The 15688-nt window shown below is 58.6% G+C and overlaps 2 protein-coding genes across 3 annotated transcripts; one reads left to right on the top strand and one right to left on the bottom strand.

Annotated features, from left to right (window-relative positions):
• Nucleotides 1–948: 948 nt before the first annotated feature.
• On the top strand, nt 949–3776 carry GIPC3 (GIPC PDZ domain containing family member 3). Its single transcript, XM_059697190.1, has 6 exons — nt 949–1290; nt 1980–2165; nt 2295–2475; nt 2899–3011; nt 3277–3358; nt 3482–3776. Exons 1-6 carry the CDS (start codon nt 1066–1068, stop codon nt 3631–3633), a joined length of 939 nt encoding a protein of 312 aa, XP_059553173.1. The 5' UTR covers nt 949–1065; the 3' UTR covers nt 3634–3776.
• Nucleotides 3777–7092: 3316 nt separating this feature from the next.
• TBXA2R (thromboxane A2 receptor) lies at nt 7093–15555 on the bottom strand. Of its 2 annotated transcripts, XM_059697189.1 has the most exons (4): nt 15039–15555; nt 13435–13515; nt 9612–10480; nt 7093–8263 (listed from the first exon to the last, which is right to left on the bottom strand). In XM_059697189.1, the coding sequence occupies exons 3-4, from the start codon at nt 10395–10397 to the stop codon at nt 8018–8020; spliced, it is 1032 nt and encodes a 343-aa protein (XP_059553172.1). In that variant the 5' UTR covers nt 10398–10480; nt 13435–13515; nt 15039–15555; the 3' UTR covers nt 7093–8017. The 2 variants fall into 2 exon arrangements, with proteins under 2 accessions (XP_059553172.1, XP_059553171.1); XM_059697188.1 differs by lacking the exon at nt 13435–13515 and having other exon boundaries at nt 15039–15554.
• Between the last annotated feature and the right edge of the window lie 133 nt (nt 15556–15688).

Here is a 15688-nt window from a genome sequence, read left to right as displayed (position 1 = left end):
TTTCTTACATCACCCAAAGCCTTTTCCCATCAATGTCTGGATTCTGAGAGTCCTCCGAGGCGAGAGGCCCCTCGTTACAGTGGGAACGGCATTCCACCACTGTTCATTGAGCCAGATTTCCTGATGCCTAGTGTTGTGTTCCCAGGGGATTCTTACAGAGGTCTCCTGGCGCTGGAGCCTCCTTCTTCATCTGTAACCTGGGGGCCACTTATTCCCTCATCAAATATTGCCCGAGTGCCTGCTCCCTGTGTGCCTGGCACTGGGCCCCCTGACACAGCAGGGGAACAAGAGACCAGAACCCTGGCCCTGCCGGAGCTGACCTCCCAGTTGGGAGGACAGGGCACAAGAAGGATAAGTAGAAATAATCTGGTTTGTCAAGCGATGCTCAGTGCTAGGGAGAAAAGGAAAGCTGGGAAGAGAGATCGGAGGTAGTCAGAGGAGGTGACATTTGAGCAAAGAGCTGAAGGAAGTGAGGGAAGGAACCATCTGGAGAGCGGGGAGAAGAGCTCCGGGGAGGGGCACGGGCACAGCACTAGCAAAGGCCCTGCGGCGGGACTGTGCCTGGGAGTGGAGGAACAGCTGAAGCCGGGATCGTGATGGAGGGGGAGGGAGTGAGGACAGGGCTGGAATGGGGGCCGGTCGTGCAAGGCCCTATGGCTGAGGAACAAAGCCCACTTTTAGGTGAAGGAGGTGGGAGCTTGGAGGGTGGTGGGCAGAGGAGGGACCAGGGGAACCTTATTCCCACCGCTTCGGGCTGTTGCAAGGATGAGCTCGCAGTGAGCTCCTTTCCTGTGATCCGTGTTTCCCGCTCTACAACCCAGGCCCCGCAGACCGCCCAGCCTCCCTGGGGAGCGCGCAGCTGGCCCTGGCAGGGCCTGGACACCTGGGGCCGGGCCCCCCTCTCCGCACCCCGCGGTGTCGCCTTCCTGGGCGGCTCGGGTTCCTGGATCCCCTTACCCGGGCAGCTCGGCTGTCGCGCCCTGGGCCGGGGGAGGGGAGGCGGCAGGAAGCAGCGGATCCGGCGGTGGCGGAGGCGGTGGCCCGGGTCGCCCAGCTCCTCCGGCCATGGAGAGCGCAGCGGCCCGCGAGGCCCGAGGGGCCGAGGCCCCGCGCCAGCCCGCGCCCTCGCCCGCACCCTCCGAGCCCCCCGCCGCGCCCCGCGCCCGCCCGCGCCTCGTCTTCCGCACGCAGCTGGCTCACGGCAGCCCCACGGGCAAGATCGAGGGTTTCACCAACGTCCGAGAGCTCTACGCCAAGATCGCCGAGGCCTTCGGGATCGCGCCCACCGAGGTGAGGACCGCGGGCCCCCAGCGCCCGAGGCCCACGGGGCTGACCCGGGGGTAAGGGTGGAGTTCGGACCCCTGGACTGGAGGCCCGGGGTCTCGGAGACGCACCACTCAGACCCAATGGTGCCCATGCACTGGGGACGCCCCGTTGAGCGGCCTGCACAAAAGAGGAGCAGGTCTAAGGGGTTAGTGAGTCGCTAGATCGTCCGGGAATTCACCCCCCCGTCCCCCCGCCCCGCAGCTAAGGTGGGTACAGCCCTCGGGGAAGCGTGTCTGTGGTTCCTGGCCGCGGCTGGAGGCTGGGGTTCCAGGCAGCCCCTTTCCAGGCGATACGTCGGAGGCAGCCGGGGTTACAGGCCGGGTGCAGAGCGGTGCGCCGTGCAGCCCCCAGGGGGCGCCAGCGGATGCAGAACGGCCGGGAAAGATGGTGGGGTGGGGATCAGGGCACCAAGGGGTTGGAACAGAAGTCCGGGGTGGGAAAGGAGGTTTCTTCCTGCAGCCTCCTTCTCACCCTGCCCCTCATTCTGGGGGCCTGTCTCCTCACCCCCACCCCCGAAGATCCTGTGGGCTGGGCCAGTGTCTTTTGTGCCTCGGTTTCCCCGTCAGGCCCCTGAGCCCATCCCGCCCGTGGTTCTGCGCAGACAGCGGGGCGTGAGCGCTGTCATTAATCCTGAGCTCCCATCCCCGGGGCAGATCTTATTCTGCACCCTCAACAGCCACAAGGTGGACATGCAGAAGCTCCTGGGCGGCCAGATCGGCCTGGAGGACTTCATCTTCGCGCATGTGCGCGGCGAGACCAAGGAGGTGGAGGTCACGAAGACGGAGGATGCCCTGGGGCTGACCATCACGGACAACGGGGCCGGCTACGCCTTCATCAAGGTGCCCGCGGTGCGGGGAGGGGGGGGGCGACTTTCCGGGTGCTCCAGGCCCTGGGGCGAGCCACTGCCCCCCTCTGGTCTAAGGGGGCTCCGCGGGGGTGGCCCCTGGAGTGACTCTGGGTCCCTGCAGAGGATCAAGGAGGGCAGCATCATCAACAGGATCGAAGCCGTGTGTGTGGGCGACAGTATCGAGGCCATCAACGACCACTCCATCGTCGGCTGCCGCCACTACGAGGTCGCCAAGATGCTCCGTGAGCTGCCCAAGGCCCAGCCCTTCACCCTGCGCCTGGTGCAGCCCAAGAGGGCCTTCGGTGAGGGCCGCCTGTGGCCTTGGGGGCAGGCGGTGGGGGGAGCTCTTGGGGGAGTGGGTTCTCTGGATGCCGGGGTCAGCGGAGGGGGGGGTGGGGGTGGGGTAGGATGGAAGGTTCTAGATGCCTCTGGTGACATGAGGGGGAACTTCTGGCATTGTACTGGGAACAGGTGGGCGGTTTCCATACTGCTACCGTCTAGCTGGGGACGGGGGAGTTTGGGAAGACGGAGGAAGGCTGAGGCGCTGTTTAGATCTATTGTGTCACTTGGTGGGAGCTTTTAAAGTGCTGCTTTAAGGCTATGAACACAAGGGGGCCTTGGAAGGATAAGAAAGTTCCAGAAAGTCTCAGCTGGTGGTTTCCCAGTGTTTACAAAGAGTGGATCCATCCAGAACACGCGCCCCTCCACCACTCTGTCCCCTCCAGACATGATCAGCCAGAGGAGCCGGAGCAGCAAATGCCCCGTGGAAGCAAAAGTGACCAGCGGGCGGGAGACCCTGCGGCTTCGTTCTGGGGGGGCTGCCACAGTAGAGGAAGTGGTGAGTGAGGGGAGGGGGGCCTTCAGGGACTCTAACACCTACAGCTCTAACTCTGAGTCAGCGTGACCTAGGCTGAGACGTCCCTCACACAGCGCCAGTTTCCCCACCTGCAAAATGGGTCTTCAGGTGAGGCAGGGCAATGGTGGCGCAGGAGCATTGGCACGCGAGGTCCCGGCCTGCTGGTACCCAAGGGGAGGAGCCTGGGAGGGGGCTGGGCTGGAGGGATCTGTGGTTCTGACCCTCTGTTTTGTCCCCCTGCGCCCAGCCCAGTGAATTTGAGGAGGAGGCCTCTCGGAAGGTGGATGACCTACTGGAGAGTTACATGGGCATTCGGGACCCAGAGCTGGGTAAGGGGCCAGGGTAAGCCGGTGGACCCTGGGGGGAGGCCAGCCCACTGGGAGGAGGCAGGGTCCCAAGGGGAAGCTGGGGTCCCAGAGCACTCTTACCCACTTTCCTTCCCACCCTGGCAGCGTCCACCATGGTGGAGACATCCAAGAAGACGGTGAGCGTTCAGGAGTTTGCACGCCGTTTAGACTCCGTCTTGGGCGAGTTCGCCTTCCCGGACGAGTTCGTGGTGGAGGTGTGGGCCGCCATCGGGGAGGCCAGGGAGGCTTGTGGCTAATTTGCCCTGGGGCTGAGCGCAGCCCCAGTCCGGAGCCCAGCCCCCTGCCCCAGCCCTGCAGGCTGGTTCCTGAAGCCCAGCCCTGCTCCAGAGCCCAGCCCAGACCTGAGACCCAGTCCCCCTCTAGAGCCCAGGTCATCTCTGAGACCAAGGGCACCTCTAGAGCCCACACCAGTTCTGAGACCAAGCCTAGTTCTGAGACCAAGCCCTGCTCTAGACTCCAAGCCAGCTCTGAGGCCAAGTTCATCTCGAGAACTTCATCTGGTTCTGAGACCCAACCCAGCTCTAGAACCCAGGCAAGCTCTGAGACCAGGTTCGACTCTAGAACCCATACCAGTTTGGAGACCAAGCCCAGCTCTGAGACCAAGCTCTGTTCTAGATCACAGGCTAGCTCTGAAGCTAAGTTCATCTCTAGAACACAATCCAGTTCTGAGACCCAACCTAGCTCCAGAACCCAGCCCAGTTCCAAAACTCAGCCCACCTCTAGAACCCAGGACAGCTCTGAGGCCAAGCCGAGCTTTGGCATTAAGTCAAGTTCTGGAACCCAGACAAGTTTTAAGACCCAGCCCAGTTCTGTGATCAATGCCAGCATCGGAAGCCAGCCCAGCTCTATGACCAAGCCCTGCCATAAAACTCGACCTGCCTCTGGAACACAAGATAGCTCCACGATGCTGCCAGACCTGGACACCCAGTTTAGTTCGGGAACACCAGTTAGTTCTGAAACCCAGGTGAGACTTAAGGATCAGCCCAACTACAGAAACCTCTCCAGCGTAGGATTCAAAGACAGCTCCCAAACTCAACCCTATTCACGAACCCAGATCAGCTCAGGAACCCCGATGCATGTGGCAGCTCAGCCCAGATCCCAACCCTGCTCTAAAACTCAGTTTCATTCTGGGGCCCAGTCCAGCTCCAGTGATGAGTCCAGCTCAGAAACTGAGCCCAGCTCTAGATCCCAGCCTAGTGCTACCACCAGGCCCATCTCTAGAATTCAGACGAGCCCTGGAACCTCATCCATCTCTGAGGCCAGGCCTGTCTCCACAACCCAGCTTGATGCTGAACCCCACTCTCACTGCAGTACGAAGACCAGCTCTAGAACACCTTCCAGCTCTGGGGCCCAGTCCAGCTTCAAGGACTGGCCAATTTCCAGAGCTCAATCCAGATTAGGCACTCAGCCCAGCTCTAGAACTCAACTCAGTTCTGGAGCACAGACTGTCTCTGAAATCTCATCGAGCTCCAAAACACAGTCAGTTGCTGATACCGAGTTGAGTTCCAGAATCCAGCTAAACTCTAGTCCTGGGACCCAGACCAATGCAGTGACAGACTTAAGCTCCACAACTCTGTCTAGCTCCAAGAGCAGGCCCAGCTCCAGGACCCAGGCCTGCATGGCTCAATCACTTTCTGGGACTCAGCTCATCTTGGAAACCCCTCAGGCCACAACCCAAGGCAGCTCTGATATTGATCCAAACTTTGCAAAGCAGGTCAGCTCTGCAACTCAGCTCATCTCTAGAGTCCAGTTCAGCTCTGAGACTCAACTCAACTCTGAAACCCCCACCAGCTCAAGGATACAGCCCAGTTCTGGAACCCAGCTTAGTTCTAGAATCCAGCCTGTTTCTGGAACTAAACCCAGCTTCAGAACCCAGACAAGTTCTGGAGCCCAGCTTGGTTCGGAGACCCAGCCCAGTTCTGGGGCCCAGATCAGCGCAAGAATTCAACCCAGCTCCGGAGCCCAGCTCAGCTCTAGAACCCAGTCTAGCTCTGAGACCCGGCTCAGCTCTGAAACCCAGCTCAGCTCCAGAACCCAGCTTAGTACCAGGATTCAGTTTAGCTCTGAGAACCAGCCCAGCTCTGGAACCCAGACCAGTTCAAGAATGCAGCCCAGCTCTGAAGCCCATCTTAGCTCCAAATCCAAGTCGAGCTCTGGCACCTGGCTTAGTTCTGAGTCTAAGCTCAGCTCCAGAGCCCTCCCCAGCTCTGAAACCCAGGCCAGTGCAAGAATTCAGCCCAGCTCTGGAACCCAGCTCAGTTCCAGAACCCAGCCTGTTTCTGGAACCCAAACCAGTTCCAGAACCCAGACCAGTTTTGGAACCCAGCTCAGATCTGAGACTCAGCCCAGCTCAGACACCCAGCCAAGCTCTAAAACCCTGACCAGTGCAAGAATTCAGCCCAGCGCTGGAGCCCAACTCAGTTCCAGAACCCAGCCCAGCTCTAGGATTCAGTTCAGCTCTGAGACTCAGCCCAGCTCTGAAACTCAGGCCAGTTCAAGAATACAGCCGAGCTCTGGAGCCCAGCTCAGTTCCAGAACCCAGCCTGTTTCTGGAACCCAAACCAGTTCCAGAACCCAGACCAGTTTGGGAACCAAGCTCAGATCTGAGACTCAGCCCAGCTCAGACACCCAGCCCAGCTCTGGAACCCAGACCAGTGCAAGAATTCAGCCCAGCACTGGAGCCCAGCTCAGTTCCAGAACCCAGCCCAGCTCCAGGATTCAGTTCAGCTCTGAGACCCAGCCCAGTTCTGAAATCCAGACCAGTTTAAGAACTGAGCCCCACTCTGGAATCCACCATAGTTCTAGAACCCAGCCTGTTTCTGAAACCCAATCCGGCTCCAGAACCCAGACCAGCTTAAGAATCCAGCGCAGTTCTAGGAATGGGCTTCGCCCCCAGACCCCTGGCCTTGACCCTAGAACCCAGTCTGATCCCGCTCCTCCAGCCCGACCTCAGCCCCCAGACCCACCACCAAGAGCCCCGACTCCGGGCCCCAGCAAAGCCTTTCAGCCTCAACCCCAGCCCCATGATCTGGTGCGTGGAACCCAGGCCAATACTGGCAGAAGCCTGCCGACACCCCAGCTGGCCCCAAAGCCACAGGCCCCCTTGACTCGCCAGAAACCAGCCCTTTTGCCTAAGCCCCAGGTGGGACCCCGTAAGCCCACTCCACCTACCACATCTGTCACCCCTAGTTCTGCCTCCGGGGTGGCCCTCCTTCGGTCCCAGCTCCCTGAATCCCCAGCTCAGGAGCCTGCCCACACGCCCATGCACAGGGGGCCAGGAGCTGCTCTGCGAGGGCCAGAGCCCCCCCACCACCACAAGGAGCTGTAGCTTGGGGGTGACATAGTTTTGGCCCTTGGTGGGCTCCATCCCCTCTCCTCCCCCTCCCAGCTCTGGTCCCCCAGAAGCGGCAGGTGACCTCATTCCCCCACAGGTCAGGGGCGGGAGGATGGAAACGGGCTTCCGTTTCATTGGGCCTGGCTCTGGGAGGTGTAAGCAGATCCCAGGTCTGTGGAAGGGAAAGGGGGAAAGGGAGGGGCAGGGGGGTGGTTGGCTCTTCATGTACCTCGAGGGCTCATGGGAATAAAGGCACATCCCACCCCTGCAGCCAGGTGTGTTGTATTTGAGGGCGGTTTGGGGAGAGCAGAGGCAGGGGCAGGCATGAGGGCCCGGGGGGGGGGGGGGCGAACACAACACTGGCTGCTTCTTAAGCACCTACTATGTGCCAGGTGCTTTACGAGTACTCACTGTGCATGGGTTCGTGTATTCACACATACATGACGCTCCTCAAAACCCCAGTCATTCGTCCATTCGATCCATCTTTTTTGAGCACTTATTGTGGGCCAAGTGCTGTTTGTTCAAGACACTGGGAGTCGGAGTGTGAAGTGAATGACCGGCTACACGATAAGCTTATAAGGGAATGGCTCCATCTGGGACGGAGGAAGCGTGTGTCACTCAGTGGCCTTGTGTGTGTCTCCCACGGGTTTAATACCAGAACCCTCTCGAGGGGTGACAGGAAGGATTCCAGAAGATTGGACTCAATGGGGAGGTGGGCGAGGAGCCAAAACCCAGTCTCATGCCCTCTGCCCGCCCCCGCCTTCTGCTCGGTTGTCACAGGGCCGGATAACGATCTGATGCACCAAACTTCAACAAGTGGCCGCTGGCCTCCAGACCCAAAGGGAAATAAAGCCGCTGAGATACATTTTGGCAAGAGAGGGGGCGTCCTGCCCATTTATATTGAATCTTTTCTAGGCAGAGCCTTCTCAGGTTGGGGTGTCAAAGGGGATCAACTGTACCCCACAGAATAGGTCATATTCAGTGGTCAGACCCCCAATTTCCTGGGGACTTCTGGAAGGGGAGGCTTACAAGTTTAATTGTCTCCAGATACCCTTCCGACATTCCCACTCACCCAGCCTGAAGTTGGGAGGGGCCTGAGAGAAGAAAACGGGCTTAGAAAGGGGGGGTCAGGGAGGATCGGGGAGCCCCCAGGGCTGACGGAAGACAGCTCACAATCCTGCCACTCAAACTCTGCTCATCCTGCATCCCAGCTCTGGACTTCAGGGTGGGCAGCTGTGACTGTCAGGGAGGCCCGAGGCTGAATGGCCGCTGATGTCTCCCTGGCCCTACGCCATGGTGGGCCTCCGGGCGAGCTGGGGCTGCAGGGAGAGCGACCGGGACCGGGTGCTGAGGCCAGGGTGGAGGCGGCGGATCACGGCCCGGCGGAACAGGATGTACACCCAGGGGTCCAGGATCTGGTTCCAGGTGGCCACACGCAGGTAAATGAGCAGCTGCTTTTCCGTGGCTCGGGACAGCTGCCCGGTGGGGCTCATGGCTGGTGGGCTCCGCAGCACCGTCTGGGCGATGAAGACCTGTCGAAGGCCAGAGCAGTTACCCAGGAGTCAGGCCGGCCTCCACCCCTGCCCCTCCCTCCACCAGCACCTCTGGTCCCCTAAGATCCAGCACTGATTCTGTTACTGCTGTGCTGCGTGACCTCGAGAGAGCTGCCTGACTTCTCTGAGCCTCAGCTGATGTGGCCACAGAATAAGCTCTCTTCCCCTGCTCCTCTCCTGGGCACGATGAAATGTGGTGCAAAACAAGATTTGCAGGAGTAAACAGTTGGAATTACTGTTACAACCAGCATTGTTATTCTATTAAGTAGTTTATATTTTATAAACATTTCATAATATATTATAAAACCATAGTGTAAAATTGTATATAGCCTTAGCCGGTTTGGCTCAGTGGATAGAGTATCGGTCTGTAGACTGAAGGGTCCCAGGTTCAATTCCCGTCAAGGGCACATGCTCAGGTTGCAGGCTCGATCCCCAATAGGGGCATGCAGGAGGCAGCCGATCAATGATTCTCTCTCCTCATTGGTGTTTCTATCGCTCTCCCTCTCTCTTCCTCTCTGGAAAGAAAAATTGTATATAAAATAACCTATTTCATATTTTATTTTAAAGGATTTAATATAATTTATGTTTTATAAAATGTTATGACAAATACTTTTATATTAAAAATTTATATCAAAATATTAGATTAAATTATTTTAATATATTTTATCAAATATTGAATTTTACATGTAATATTATATAATATATCATGTTATTTACAATTATAATACAATAATTATCTAATAATTAATATATTGTTGATTATAATTATAGTTATATATTAGTTAAAAATTTAGTCATAATTATAATTATGTAATGATATATTATTGATATAACTATTAAGTATTAATATATTAATATATTAATATATTATTATATATTGTATAGTACTTAACAATTATATAACATACAATATGTAATCATATATTATATAATTGATATGATGAAGTATTCATGATAATACAATATAATTAATTATAATGTATATATTTTATAATTAAAATTATATATTGTTAAATAGAATTATAACTCATATGGTCACACATGCATTGTATTAAAATTCTATTACATGAATTTCTATTAAAATGGCTCCCTGAGCACTACGGTGTGCTGGGCAAGGCTGGGGACACGGCCGGGGACGCGACAGCCAGCCCCGCCCCCACCCGGGGGGTGTCCGTGTCCGGCTCACGGCTTCTCCAGGAAGGGCCCCTCGGCACTGGGGCGGTGCCCACATCGTCTCCGGGATGAGAGCCTGAAATGCTTTCTGGATGAACGGAGGCCCCTCGCCACGGCCGGCGGGACCCCGGGCAGGCCCCGCCCCGGCACTCACCAGCAGCGGCATCCAGCAGACGCTGGCCACCACCATGATGCCCAGGAGCTGGGCCATCATCTCGACCTCGCAGTCCCGCGGGCGCTGCTGCGCGGCCTCCTGCCCGTGGTAGACGTGGCACAGGGTGGCCACGCTGATGGTGTTGAGCAGGAAGGACAGCCCCACGGAGAGGCTGCCCAGCAGCACGAACAGCAGCCCGAAGGCCACGTCCCCGGGCGCGGGGCCCAGCGTGAGGAAGCACCAGGAGCCCGGGTACTGCAGGGTGTAGCGGCCCAGGCCCAGCAGGGGCAGCAGGCCCAGCGCCAGCGCCGTGGCCCACACCAGCCCCACGATGGCCCAGGCGCGGCGCTGGGAGGCGGCCGCGGGGCGCCAGAAGGGCCGCGCGATGCCCAGGTAGCGCTCTGCGGCCATGGCGGCCCCCAGCAGCAGCGGGCACAGGCCGAAGAAGACCATGGCGACGCCCATAAAGCGGCAGAGGCGACAGCCGGGGTCCACGGCCTGCCAGTCGAAGAGGATGGCGTGCTGGGACACCACGATGGCGCCGGTGACCAGCAGCCCCATGAAGTCGGTGAGGACCAGGCCACAGAGGAAGGTGAGGAAGGAGGACCTCCCCTGAGAGCTGCCCTGCCGGGCCCCTGCCAGCACCTTCAGGGCCAGCAGGTTGGAGGCCAGGCCCACGAGGCAGAAGGAGGCAGCGAACCAGGGGGAGGCGATCAGGCGCCGCTCCTCTAGCGTGATGTTCATTGGCCGGAAACAGGGGCCCAGAGAACTGTCATTGGTCCACATGGCGGAGGGGCAGTCGGGAGCGTGAGCGTCACCGTCCCATTGGGCTGAGGCTGTGGGTGCGGCTGGCACTGGCCCTGGCACACCTGGTGGGGGCAGAGAGATGATTTGCTGGTGATTCATTCTGCATTTAATCAGAGTGGCCCTGGTGAACTCCTGTACAACCTTCAATGCCCCAACTCAAATAACCCCTCCTTAAGGATGCCTTTCCTGACTTACCTCACTCTGCACGCATAGGCTTTACTATTACTAGCTCTGTCCTGCCCTAGAATCAGTGACCTGCGAGGTGAGGACCTGGGCTGTCTCCTCTGGGGGACACCAGTTAGTATCTGTTGGGTTGAAGAGAAGGGCCAAGAAGCCCCAGGTTTGAACTCCAGCCCTGGCACCTGTTGCATGACCCCAAGCAGGGCTTTCTCCTCCCCGAGCTTGTGTCCCTGCTGGTCTCCCATCCAAGCCCTTGGTGGACTGCAGCTTCCAGGACAGACCTCAGCCACAGTAAGACAGGACGCATCCAGCGTGGAGAGGGCGGCTAGTGGTCGGCCAGAGCTCACCGGCTTTCGTACCAGCCCTGAGGTCAGCCTCGTGGCTCATAATCTTTCACGAATGCACGAGGGTGAGGCCCCACCCACTGGTATTTTAGGGAGATCCTTCCTCTCACAGGTTGAAAGTGTGTGGATTATTATTTTTCATTACTTAATTTTTTGAAATCATGTAGATTCTCTCCCCCCCCCCACCCCCTCACCCCATTTCTTGGCATCGCTTTTATAATAAGTAATACACCCAAAAATCCAGTTTCATTCTGGGAACAAAAAAACAGAACATCTGGGGCCACAGGTCCCCAGGGATGGGCTATAAAAGGCAGCAGGAGGGACCTGCTGACAGGCGTGGGGCTGGGGGAGAAGCCAGAGGGACATCTGGGCTGGCTGACGCCCAGTGTGAATCAGCCAGCCGACGCGGGGACGGCAAGTAGCAATAAAATGAGGACATTCAGGGGACTCTGTCCCCCTCCCCACGTGGGAGTCTGTACTTGTTCTTCAATAAATCTCCACCTTTGCTATACAAAAAGAGAGAGAGAGAGAGAGAGAGAGAGAGAGAGAGAGAACATTCAGAAAACAGCTCCCAGTTCCCAAAAGGACACACCAGGGAAGATATAAAGCCACATCCAGGCCCCCAGCTTCTGCCCCAGGTTCATACCACAAGTCATCCTCGTGTTGGCAGTGAGGGTGCACCTGGTGGAGAGAGCAGGGTGGGCCACGGTGGGGAGGCGGGACCGTGGGAGGAACAGGGAAGGAGCACCCAGGCAGTTAAAGCTCATAAAAGTCCTTTGTTCTTTGCAGAAGGGGCAGCAGGCATGGAGAGGGTAACGAACTTGTTCAAGGTCACACGGTCCAGCCCGAGCTGAGCTGGAATGTAAACTCCGGCCTCATTACCTATGTGTGTTCGTGATTCAAAATTCTGCCCATTCGATGGGAGCTGGTGCCAGGTGGGTGTGGGGGTTCACAATTATTATAATTTTCTCTAAGGAAGAATAAAATTTTCTAAAAAGTTGGTCAGACCGGATTCAAACCCTGCCTTTGCTACCTACCCTCTCGCTGACCTTGGGCTCCCTGTGTCCCCACTCTGAGCCTCAGTTTCCCTTCCTGTAAAATGGGGCTCTTGGTGGCAATGAGTTCATCTGGGTACAGGGCTTAGCACACTGTAGGTGCTCAATCCCTGTGAATGTGCCCAGCAGGTGGCCACCAGCCTCACTTCCCATCCCCATAGTGGGGCCTTGGCCCAGCCCCTCAGACTCCACGGCTCCTTATCTGCTCTCATAAATTATCCAGCTCCTGACAGCTGCCCTGAGCTTCCCTCCCAGGCTGAGCGCCAAGGCCACCACCACTTTGGTGCTGGCGGGGCCTCAAGTGGGGAAACTAAGGCCTGGGGGCGTGGGGTGGGTGGAGGGCGTGCCTCCCATGGTGACCGGGACCTTAGTCCTCCAGCCCGGGCCAGGGGTGTGCACTTCGCCATCGCAGATTTCACTGGAACTTGAATTCCTCCTGGGACAAAGCTCTCCCTCCTCCCTCGAGAGCTGGTATGTGCCATTTCTGAACATTCCTGGGGACTTGGGCTGCGCCTGCGGCCACTGCCCTGGCCTCTGCCTGGAATGACTGTCAGCCCCTCTTGGGTCTCATGGTCCCTTGTCCCCACTTTCCTGTGGGCGTTCCTGCACCACTCACTCACCCGGATGCACACCCTGAGACATCCTCATATCGCCCACGTCTGGGAACAAACCTGTGACCCAGAGCCCATGGCCTAGGGGAGACTGGAAACTGGCATGACTCCCTTTGGCCACAGCCTGTGGTTTCCAGTCCCCCCCTCACATGGGTTCAGGTGATAGCTACCGGTCTCAAGTTTCCCAGGTGAGCAGGCCAGTAGAGGCACCTGGCAAGGCCTCCCTTCCCTCCCACATTGGCCAGGAGAGCTGGCAGGGCCCCTAACCTAGAGGGGACCATTCCCATCCCAGCCCCAGGCCCAGAGCAGCGCTGTGTGGTCCTTGGGGGAACCCATCTCCCTCTCTGTGTCTCATGGGAGGCATGGACTTCAGATTTCCATCCCCGATTTGCTGGACAAACGCAGGATTCCATGGCCCGACGGCGGGCAGGTTTAGGCTGTGAAGGGCCAGGGTTCTGGAGTTTGAATGAGCTCCCAGTTCTGGAACCTGGAAGGCCTCCAGAGTCTAGAATTCCAAGGGCTGAGGTTCCAGAATTCTGACAGGAGCCTGGCTGGGTCCTGGGTTCCAGAAATCCGTGTCTCCACAACTGGCGCCTTACTGGAGGCTGGACTACGGGCAGGGCTCCCCTCGGCCAGTGGAATGTGGTATTTTGGTTCCCAGGTCCAGGCCTGGTCATTGCTCACCCCACTCTCCCTCTCCCTCCTCCATCGAGCCGTCCATCTCTCAAAAAACCCCGCTTCCGCTCAACACCCCAAGCCCAGGCCTATCCGGCCTTCTGCCCCCGCAGCCTGGGCCCGCCCAGCCTCCCCCAGGGATGATGCTGACCTCAGACAAGCTCAGATTGAAGTCCCTGAGCGGCCACTGCCAAGCTGGGGGCTCAATGCTGATGAGCGTCGGTTTTCCCCTCTGTGAAATGGGAATAACAAGGGCATCCGCTTGCCTGCTGGCATGGTGGCTGCTTTCCCAGGCCTGCTTTGCTCCCGCCCAGGAGGCTTTGCTTCAGCGGTGTCCCCCGCCTGCGGGCCCTTCTGCACCTGCTCAGGAGATACGCTGTGTGTGTCAGAGCCTGTCTCCTGGCCAGGTGCACACGGGCAGCCAGGCAGGAGCCCTGATACTGTGTGACCCCGGCTGGCTCTGCTCCTCGGCTGTTTCCCACGCTTCCTGTCCTCTCGCTGCTGAGGACAGATCCGGGAGGACGCCCTTTGGCATGGAAGTGCAGGGTCCAGGCCAGGCCCTGCACCAGTCAGTTCCAGCCCAGCCTGGGCACGCATTGTGCACAGGGAACCCTCTCCCACACCCTGCTCAGCCACAGACACCCATATGGACACACCCACAGAAAAGCAGTGCCACCATCAGTCCCCAGGCCCACCCCCACCTCCCCTCACCACAGGCTCAGTTTCCGGGAACTTTTCCTGTTTGTGACATTAACCAGGCCCCCACCCCAGAGGGTGAGAGTGGGGACTCCACAGTCAACTTGACTAGGTGAGAGCCAAACAGCCTCATTTTCTTTCTTTCTTTCTTAAAAATATATTTTATTGATTTTTTACAGAGAGGAAGGGAGAAGGATAGAGAGTTAGAAACATCAATGAGAGAGAAACATCAATCAGCTGCCTCCTGCACACCCCCTACTGGGGATGTGCCTGCAACCAAGGTACATGCCCTTGACCGGAATCGAACCTGGGACCCTTCAGTCCGCAGGCCGACGCTCTATCCACTGAGCCAAACCGGTCAGGGCCAGCCTCATTTTCTTATCTGATGACCAGGTGTCCTCAACGTGCTCACCATCAGGGCTGCCAGGAGGGCCAAAGAGAGGGCGGTATGAGATGAGGGGAGGGGACCCAGGCCATCTGGCCAGTGGCTAATGATGGACACAAGAGTTCCCGTGACCCAGCCGGTGTGGCTGCGTGGTTGAGCATCGACCTATGAACCAGGAGGTCACGGTTTGATTCCCTGTCGGGGCACATGCCTGGGTTTTAGGTTCTATCTGCAGCGTGGGGCTTGCGGGAGGCAGCGGATCAATGAATCTCTCTCATCACTGATGTTTATTTCTCTCCATCCCTCTCCATTCTTCTCTGAAGTCAATAAAAATATATATTTAAAAAAGGAGTTACCGTGATCCTCTGAACCCATCGTGTCGTGCCCCCATACAAACACCGGCTCCCAGCCACACCCTCCCAGGGCACCTCAGGGTCCCGAGGCCCCACACAGACTGGAAACCACCCACAAGCGCATCCTCCCCTGCACGTGGCCGCGCACCGACGGGACGGCAGCAGAAGCGCAGCCGCTGCCGGCACAGACCCGGTCTCATCATCGCCCCCAGCCACCCGGCGCCGGGCGGCTGTCACCCCCAGCAGGGCAGGCCCCTGCAGGAAACACCCCGCCGCATCTGCCACCCTCAGGCCACCCCCGGCCTCCGGCTGCGTCCTCACCTGTCGACGGTGAATGGATGGGACAGCGCGGGTCACTGCGCGGTGGGTCGGGAGCCAGAGCCCGCGGACGTGCGGGCGCCAGTCCGGCCCGGGCTCCGGGGAAACCGAGGCACGGCGGAGGCGGGCCCACAGGGGACTTGGGGGCTGCCACGCCGCCGGCGGCACAGGACGCCCCGCTGCACGTCGTCCCGGGAGGCAGGAGGGCAGGTCCCCCCGGGGCGGGAGGGGGGTCCTCGGGGACTGAAGAGAGCGGGCTGGGGGCTCCGCTCTGCAGACAGCACCCTGTGGGTCTCTACCCTCGCCTCTCGCGGTCTCTCTGTCTTTCGGTCCGTTTGTCTCTCATCGGCCCCTCCCCTCTGCAGTGGCCACACCCCTCAGGCCCCGGGCTGGCTGATGGGGGCCAGAGGGTGCCCCCTAGCTCGCCGGGGAGACCGCGCAGCCTCCTGGGGGAGGGACACCGAGGCACACAGGCCGCAGGGCAGGGGTGTAGTAGCCAGCGCGGCCAGCACCCCCTGCCAGCCCAAGCCGGGCCCCCCCAAGAGCTCCTTTGGCATCACTCAGCGTCTGGGCAGCACCCGAGGCCGGGAGTGGGTGGGCGGGCAGGTTTGGGGCAAGGCAGGGTCTGCTCCACGGGGTGCCTGCACCCCCAC

This window comes from Myotis daubentonii, chromosome 5, assembly GCF_963259705.1.
Source record: "Myotis daubentonii chromosome 5, mMyoDau2.1, whole genome shotgun sequence".
NCBI lineage: Eukaryota > Metazoa > Chordata > Mammalia > Chiroptera > Vespertilionidae > Myotis > Myotis daubentonii.
This window is presented reverse-complemented; position numbering and strand designations above follow the sequence as displayed.

What these genes read in the sequence shown, in the direction of transcription:
- GIPC3 (XM_059697190.1), top strand. Translation starts at nt 1,066, where the DNA reads ATGGAGAGCGCAGCGGCCCGCGAGGCCCGAGGGGCCGAGGCCCCGCGC. An exon ending in TCGGGATCGCGCCCACCGAG is followed by an intron (nt 1,291 to 1,979) that starts GTGAGGACCGCG and finishes TCCCCGGGGCAG; the next exon opens with ATCTTATTCTGCACCCTCAA. An exon ending in CATTCGGGACCCAGAGCTGG is followed by an intron (nt 3,359 to 3,481) that starts GTAAGGGGCCAG and finishes CCACCCTGGCAG; the next exon opens with CGTCCACCATGGTGGAGACA.
- TBXA2R (XM_059697189.1), bottom strand. Translation starts at nt 10,397, where the DNA reads ATGTGGACCAATGACAGTTCTCTGGGCCCCTGTTTCCGGCCAATGAAC. An exon ending in TCTGCTGGATGCCGCTGCTG is followed by an intron (nt 8,264 to 9,611) that starts GTGAGTGCCGGG and finishes GGCCTTCGACAG; the next exon opens with GTCTTCATCGCCCAGACGGT.